Below are 8528 nucleotides of genomic sequence, written 5' to 3' on the forward strand. Positions count from 1 at the left end.
GTGTGGAGACCCCTGCTAGTGCTGAGATGCTTGTTTATTCACTGACTCAGCTTTCCTCCTGCAGTCGGCATCATTGCCTCTGTTTTGTGAGGTGGAAGACTTTGTGGACTGGTGTTGGGTTAATGGGTTAATGTTGGACTTGTGGTCTTGGGCAGCATTGGTTGGGATGTTTTCGTGATGCACACTTTCTTTACATAAAACTCTCTTATACATGAGTTTCTGTGGATTTGTTTCTCCAAAGTATCCAGACTAATACAGAGCCTGTGTGGGGAGGGTCAGGCAGAAGGATCTGGCCACCCAACTCGTGATGCCAGCTCCTCTGTTGGCCTATGTGAAGATGCTATGTGAAGAGAGCCAGGCCAGTTCCTGCCTAATGTCCTCCAAGCTCCCTTCCAGGTTCCAGGTGGCTTGAGACCAGTTAGAAGAACTTGTTTGCTTACTTGCTTCTCTCTCTCTCTCTTTCCCTTTCTCTCTCTCTCTCTCTCTCTCTCTCTCCTCTTTCTCTTCATAATTCCTATTCAGGGTGATCCCTCTAGGAAACACTTGGAAATGGCCAAATGATTTTAGGTTGGACTGGTTACCATGTTGGCATTTAGTAGAGGGAGGGACAAAGTTTCCAGAACATGCCAGAGTGTGCCTCTCAACAGACAACTGATCCACCCCAATGTGATCCACCCCAATGAGAACTCTGTAACTCACCTACTTAATAAACATTATGCCCCACGCTGTTTCCAGGTGAAGCGATTTGAACAAAACATCTGTTTCTACATGTCTCAGGACCACACACAGGAGTGTGCTCTTTAATCTTTCTCTCTGTCTGCATCCTTCTTCCTCTCCCTTTGTCTTCCTTGTTTTCTCACCCACTGGCTTCTTGGAACCCAACCCAACATTCCACCCACTTCCACCTCCCCAAACCCTCATCTGGAACGCTGCCCACCCTGCACCAAGCTTCCTCCCCTCTCCCCTGCTCGCCCCCTTACTTACCCAACAGACAGAACCACGGAGCCGCTCACCTTGCACAAGTGACAGCATATGCGGTGATAGGATTCTGGAAAAGAAGATGCTGTTCATCTTTGCTCTGGGAGCCAGCAAGCCTTCTCTGCTGGTGTTGTTACTCACCTAAACTCCCTGCCATCGTGGGGTTTCCGACTCCCTGTAACCTTATGGGGCAGAGTAGACCTGCCCCTGGGCATTTATGATGCTGTCCACTTGTATGGGAATTAGAAAGCAGCATCTTGCTCCCAAGAAGCAGCTGGTGGTTTTGAACTGCTGATCTTGTGATAAGGAGCCCAACACACAACACACTCTTCCACCAGGGCTCCCAGGTATCTCTAACTGCTCCCTTTTTACTGACGGCTTGGTTGAGTGCTTGCGCCACCTTTTAATTTTCCAGTTCCCATCAAATCTCAACTTCTCAATTGCTATCAAGACTCCACCTTCTATGTGTCAGTTGACCTCATGTGTAACAGAGTGGAACTGTGCTCTCCAAGGCCTAGTGGGCACAGTTAACACGCTCAGCTGCTAACAGGAAGGTTGGAGGTTCAAGTTCACTTTGTGTCAGGTCTCTCAGAGGAAAAATATGACCATCTCCTTCTGAAAAATCAGACTCTACTAGAGTTTGAAAATGTGCTTCTAGACCTCCAGCAAGCTTCTGCAATTTCTCCTCAGTTATGGTGTCTGACCAACTTTCTAGATGGCGCTGCCTGTCCTGATAGGTACTACCATCCAAAAAACTGCCAGGCAGTGAAACACCGTGGGAAGGATGTAAACTCTGGGCCCCACAGCCGAGGTTCAATATTAATGTTGCCTCTTTCTAGCTTGAGCGAAAGCAGCTCCCAGCAAGTCCCTTCACCTCCCTGAACCTTGATTCACACACACCCACCCCCTGTGCCCAACAGGGATTATGATTCTGTCTCCCTCATAGGACTGTTGTGAGCTTCCATGGTGCCAGCTGGAACTAAGCACTTAGTAGACAGTGTCTGTTACTGACATCTTATCATGCATTCCCAACAAGAGACAGTTATTGTAAATTTTTATTCTCATCCCTACTACAATTGACCACCCACCATCTGTCAGTGTGTTGTAATATGGTCATGTTGTAATTGCAATGTCGTAATTGTAAAAACAACAGTGTTTCTATGATGTTGGAAGCTCTGCCACCAGTATTTCAAATACCGGCAGGGTCTCCCTGGTGCACAGGGTCCAACAGGGCTTCTAGAAAAAGACAGACTAGGAAGAACAACTTGGTGATGAACTTGTGAAAATTAGCCAATTCGAAACTTCATGAATCCCAACAGAGCATTCATCCTCTGCCTCACTCGACTTGGACACACCACCAGGAGGGAGTGATCACTAGAGGAGTCCACATCATGTTTGGTGAAAGAGAGGTGAAGGCAGGGAAGACCCTCAGTAAGACAGATGGACAAAATCTCCACAACAATGGACTGGAACATCCTGACAATGATTCAAATGAAACAGGACTTGGCAACAGTTTGTTGTGTTGTGCAGAAGGTCGCCATGAGTAAGAGTCAATTCAAACACAGCTCTCTATCTGTCTGTCTGTCTGTCATCTATCTATCTATCATCTGTCATCAGTCTAGCTATCCCCGTCTACTGCTACCTCCTTCTCTATCTCAGGCTATCCATCCATCCATCTATCTGTCTGTTAACTTGACTATCCACCTATCTGTGTATGTATGTATTTATGTATGTATCCGCCTACCACCCACATACCTATCATTTATCAGACAATCATCTATCTACCCATCAATCTACTATCATCTTTCTACCTAACTACATACCTGCCTAGCTATCCATCCATCTACCCATCCATTCATCTACGTACCTATCTTACCTGTCAACTGCAATGGGACCCTGGCATTCTAAGACCAGACAGCACCAATCAAATTTTTGAAAAAGGAGAGGGGTATTTGCCCTCAAACTTGTAAGAGAAAAGGGGAAGATAATGAGATTCTCTCCATTTTGAGTTTTTCCTCTCAGGAATATTCCTCAAACGTCTTGTCCTCTTGTTGACATCACAAGTTATCTCAGGCAAAATTTAATGTGAAACAACCTGAGTTAATTTCACTTCAAATATTCTTACGTCCAACTAAATTCAGTTGGTGGCTGCAAAACAATGTGAATATATGAAATGTCGTTGAATTATACACTGTAACATGACTCATGTCATGTGACTTTCACCTCAGTTAAAAAGTACTTGTGTGATCATATAACTATACATACAAACATACACATATGTATGTACCAAATGAAATGCACTGCCATTCAGTCTATTCTAACTCATAGCAACCCTATACGACGGGGTGGAATGTGGGTTTCTAAGACTATCAATCTTGAGAGGAGTAGTAAGCCGCTGACGGTTTCTACCTGCTGATCTAGTGGTTAGCAGCTCAAAGCATGACCCGCTATATCACCAGGGCTCATTCAGTTATATATCTGCCTGCCTTCCTGTCTATCTATCTATCTATCATCTATCTACCCATCCATCCATGCATCCACCCACCAACCTATGTACCTATCTATCTAACTACACATCAATCTGTCGAGCATCCCGGTTAAGCACAGGGCGGCTACCCAAAAGGCTGGTGGTTCTCATTCACCAGCCACACCACAGGAAAAGATGTGCTAGTCACATCCCATAAACATTACCACCCTGGAGACTTTAGAGGGCAATTCTACTCTATCCTATGTAGTCAATGTTCAAAGCAACTCAAAGCTATGAGTTTAGGATTTAGATATCACCTGACTTCCAAAAGAGATGAATACATTTCATATCTTTGCCACTTGGATGATGGGCATGAGTGGTTCCAGGAAACCAGAGTGACTTTTCATGCCTCACAGATGCTGAGATTCTGTTCTGAAACACAGCTATATGCTGGATGGTGGGGGACCCTGCTATGGGGTTGGGATACATTTAATTTTTACAAGATCTGAGGAAACATTCTTACTCAAGCTTCCTAGGACCATCCCACCACCGTGGTAGAATATGATGCCAGTCCTGGGGGTCAAGGAGGACGTCTTTGGCTGGTACAGCTTCACAGGGTTTGATCCAAAACGGAGGTCTGTGACCACGACATCTGGATCCTGCTTTACTGGCATGAGATCATGCATAAAACGGACAAATCGGGGCAGAGAGCAGATTTTCAGAGCCTCCAAAACCTTCCCCTGTTGGATACAGAAAAGAAAACTCTGGAAGAATTGGCCACAACCTCCTTCCACACCCACCCTCCACAGAGTGGCTGGAGCTCTTTCTGAAGTGCCAGACTGGCCACAGACTTACTCAACATGCTGCATCATGATGGAGTGGACCCCATCCAGGGCCTGGCTCATGACCCCAAGTCTGACCCTCTGACTCCACTGCTCCCAGCAAGCCACACATCAGCCACCTCTCATAGGTCCCTCTACCTGGAGTATGGAGCATTTCCCAAACCATGACCATCCTCACGTGATGCCTGCTTCACCCAGGCTCCCGGACTCGGCTTCAGTAAGGAATACTTAGACTACTAGTACTGTGGTTCTAGTTCATCAAGAAAGAGATGGTTCTCATCTTTTAGAGCTACTCCTGACATCTTTTTGGGATTTCAGGATGCAATGTCCAGGGCTTGCTTTAGTTAAAGGAGAAGTAGGACAGGATGGGGTGCAGGTCATCACAGATTAGTCGGGAGTCAATAACCCCTGAAGCTGGGTGAGTGGTGGATATGTAGGGGATCTTTATCATCTTCTCTTGTCTTGGGTACATGTCTGAAATTTTTCAAAATCAAAAAGAATTACTATTTCAAAAAGATCTGGGGAGAACTTTGACTGCATGTCGTTAACCAGCAGCTAGTGCTGCACGAGAAAGAAGGGTGACGAGCTCTGGCAGAGAGCAGAGTCGGGAAAAGCCTATAGTCCATTTCTACTCTGTCTCAGGGGGGGCCACGAGTCGGGATCCATCCGACAGCACCCAACAACAATAAACACAATAACAGAGGCGAATCCGAAAGAGCTGCCTACACATGATTTGAATATCCCACTAAAGGTAAAAGGACACCGAGAGAAGGGCACGGTTCCAGCAGCTCAGCGGGGAGGAAAAGAGATCAAGAGGTTGAAAATGGGGCATTCTCAGGGCAGTGAAACAATTCAGCACGATGTCGTCATCCCAGCCACATGTCTGGGCATTTGTCAAAGTTCTGGTTCAGTACCATTGTGTGGGTTCCCTCTATGCACAACACGATGAAAAACGGCCCTGTCCTGGGTCATCCTCCCATTTGTTGCTATGTTGCCCTTATGATTGCAGCAGTAGGTGATCCACCTTGTTTTATGTCTTCCTCTTGTTGGTTGACCCTCTGATAGGTATGATGTTCTCCTCCAAGAACTGGTCATTCCTGACAACATGATCAAAGAGCATGAGAGGAGACCTGGCTAGGTTGGAGCACAGTTACAGCCTCCCATTGCTGCAACCGCTATGTCAATCCACCTCCCTGAAAGTCTTCCTCTTTTTCACCCACCCTCTATTTTACCAAGCACCATCTCCTTCTCCAGGGACTGACCCCTTCTGATAACCCAGCCAAAGTACTTGAAACAAAGAAATCTCATCTTTAATTCTAAGGACCATCCTGGCTGTACTTCTTCCAAGTCAGATTTATGTTCTTTTGGCAGCTCGGGATGTATTCAATGTTCTTCACCATCACCATAATTTTTAAAAAGGCATCAGTTTTTCTTCAGTCTTCCTTATTCATTGTCACGTTTTCACGTGCAATGACCCTATGGAAGACGTAGCAGATCATCGTAATTTATAAGGAGCATTCTGGCTCACTTACTCCAAAACAATTTAATGTGCTAATAGATCGGTGAGTCAGAAATCAGGCTGGAGACTTTCCCTGAACCTCGTGGTTGAAAGGGCAGACGATCCAAAATCTGCAGAGCAAAGGGCAAGTCTGTAAGATTAAGGGAATCCAGAAATTTATAAGTCAGACAGTAGGCTCACGTCCCAAGAACTATACATCAGAGAATGATGAGCCGCATGAAGAATCCAGACGATCAAGCTTTGCTGGAGATACATATACTTTGGATGCAGGCCACACCTCAAATAAATTCTCCTCTTAACTGAATGGCTGCTCACACAGTATCACAGAACAGAGATTTGTTTCATAACATCTGCCAAATCACTGCAAATCATTGCCAAGGCAACATAACACATACTATTAATCACTACACACACCATATTCAATATTCTCCTCTGACCCCCAAATTCAACTTTTCCAATTCCTCAGTCTTACTTATTCATCTGCTGGGTGTTGCTTGCATTTGAGGCAATTGAAAATACCATGGCTTGGGTCAGGAACATCTTAGTCCTCAAAGAGACAGCTTCCAATTTTTAACATTTCACCACGTAAGATTGTGTCATTTCTGGTTCTTGGGATGTTGTAAGTTGTTGTTAGTGAGTCTTCTTCTAATCCTACTACCTAGTTCTTCTTCAAATAGTCCAGCTTCTCAGAAAAATGTCTCAGCATACATATTGAATAAGCATGTTGGAAGAATGCCAGATTTATGTTCACCTTTCCTGCTTTTAAACCAGGCAGTATCCCATTGATAGAATGGCTGCTTCACCATCCATACACAGGTTCCTCATGAGCACACTCCGGTCTTAAAGAGTTTACATTCTTATCAAATGCTATTCATAATTTATTATGAGTCACATAGTTGAATACCATTACATAGCTGTAAAACAATGATGAACTTTTTTTAGTATTCTCTGTGTGTTAGTCCAGGTAGACTAGAGAAACAAATTCATAAATACTCATATGTGTATTAAAAATGGCTTTATATACAAGAGCAATTGAATATTGAGAAAACATCGCAGCCCAGTCCAGATCATGTCTATCAGTCTGATACTAACCCATATATCTGATAGCAATCAATAAAGTCCTCTTCTGACTCACGAAATACATGAAATCACACTGAATGCAGGCAGATCACAGGCCAGTGGATGGAAAGGCTTGTGGATCTTGTGGTGTTGTAAGCAACTCAGTGATGGCAGGGTTCTCTATGTGGCTCCTCCAGCTCAGGGCATTAGTTTGGTTCCATGTGTATTCTTGACAGGGATGTCTCCAGAGAGTGAGTTGAGAGAGAGAATGTCTCCCGCGTCCAAGGAGGAATACCGGAGTTCGGAGTTCGCAGAATCCTCAGGAGAAGGCCATGACCACACAGAGACCTCATTGTCTATCACCTGATTGACAGGCTAGTCTCCATCCCTTCACTCTTAATCCTCTCAAATTGACAAAAAGTTACATAACTACAACACTCTCATTCAGCCCAAGCCCATGTGACTTCAGCAAAGACATCCCTTGTTCCCCATCGACTGTTGGATCAGGCTTGACTTTCTGCCATCCCTTATTGATATATTGTTACAACAGTTTCTAAATTTTCTTCAGCAAAATGTTATTTGCACGTGATACTGATGATATTGTTCAATCATGGCTACATTCTAGTGAATGAGCTTTCTTTGAAATGGGCACAAATATGGATCTTTTGCAGTGGGTCCACCAAATTTCTTGGCGTTGATGAGTGAGCACGTCGAGAAAGGTACCCAGAAACCCTCAGGACCAAATAAAGAAGGAACCCAGATGAAAGTTGGGACTTTTGGTTAATACAATGAAACTCTGAGATGCTGAGAGGGGACTGACTGGATTCCTTCTGGAGCTCCCATATGTCTGGCTTTTGTTAGGAAACCACCGCTGTTGGTTTTGTGATTTTATGGCTCTGCATTAATTGAAAATATTAGAGTTTTCCTTCTCTCACAGATTCTACCCTACACTTGTAGGTTCTGGCGTTCACCGGCTTCACAGTAATGATGGACCGGCATTGGCTCAACGATGACAGAAAAAGTTCCCCAGTGATATAAGGTGTTAGTGTAGGAGAAGCAGTAATGTGCAGGGCTATGGAGGAAGGACACCTGGGAGCTCTCACTCATTTGTGTTCAATTTTTTCACAATCCTAAAACTGCTCACAGATTTTAAGTCTGCTGTGATAAATGCATTCATAGGGAAAAAAATAGTGTGGCTGCCAGTTCTGGCCATCCTCTCTCCGTAGCTTTCCAACCCTTTTGCTCTACCAATAGCGTTGGTATTTAGTGAAGCAGTGGGCCTGTTCTCACAATGGTTTTACCTTCGGTGCCTAAAATCACACCCAGACCTGGAGAAGATGGAAGGGGGTTGACAAGAGGCAGTACAACCAGACCATAAGCCATAAGCTCTACAGGAAGAATTCAGAGGTCAGCCAGAAAAGGCATTCCTCTGAGGTAATTACTGGATCCTATCAGATGATTCCCAACTCACAGAGACCCCTGTGGCAGAGTAGGGCTGCCCCTTAGGGTTTTCCAGCTTGTCATCTTTATGGAGAGCCACAGTGGTGGAGTAAGTGGATTAAGAGTTGGGCTGTTAGCAGTTTGAAAGCCAGTCCAAGGGAGAAAGTTGAGTTCTTGAAGACCCACAGGGACAGTCCGACGAGTCCTGTAAGGTCATGCTTGG

General features: G+C 44.8%; 1 protein-coding gene across 1 annotated transcript in view; it reads right to left on the reverse strand.

The window, feature by feature from the left end:
- The window catches only part of LOC101661408 (arylacetamide deacetylase-like 3), a 15983-nt gene that overhangs the window by 4321 nt on the left and 3134 nt on the right, over positions 1–8528 (reverse strand). Inside the window, exons 2-3 of the mRNA XM_004705419.1 lie at positions 3969–4185; positions 985–1048 (exon numbers count right to left, since the gene is read on the reverse strand). Of these exons, the coding sequence (XP_004705476.1) occupies positions 985–1048; positions 3969–4185 (281 nt within the window). The remainder of the gene's footprint in view (positions 1–984; positions 1049–3968; positions 4186–8528) is intronic.

Source organism: Echinops telfairi, unplaced genomic scaffold, assembly GCF_000313985.2.
Source record: "Echinops telfairi isolate 266 unplaced genomic scaffold, ASM31398v2 ScPeMD7_7457;HRSCAF=8495, whole genome shotgun sequence".
NCBI lineage: Eukaryota > Metazoa > Chordata > Mammalia > Afrosoricida > Tenrecidae > Echinops > Echinops telfairi.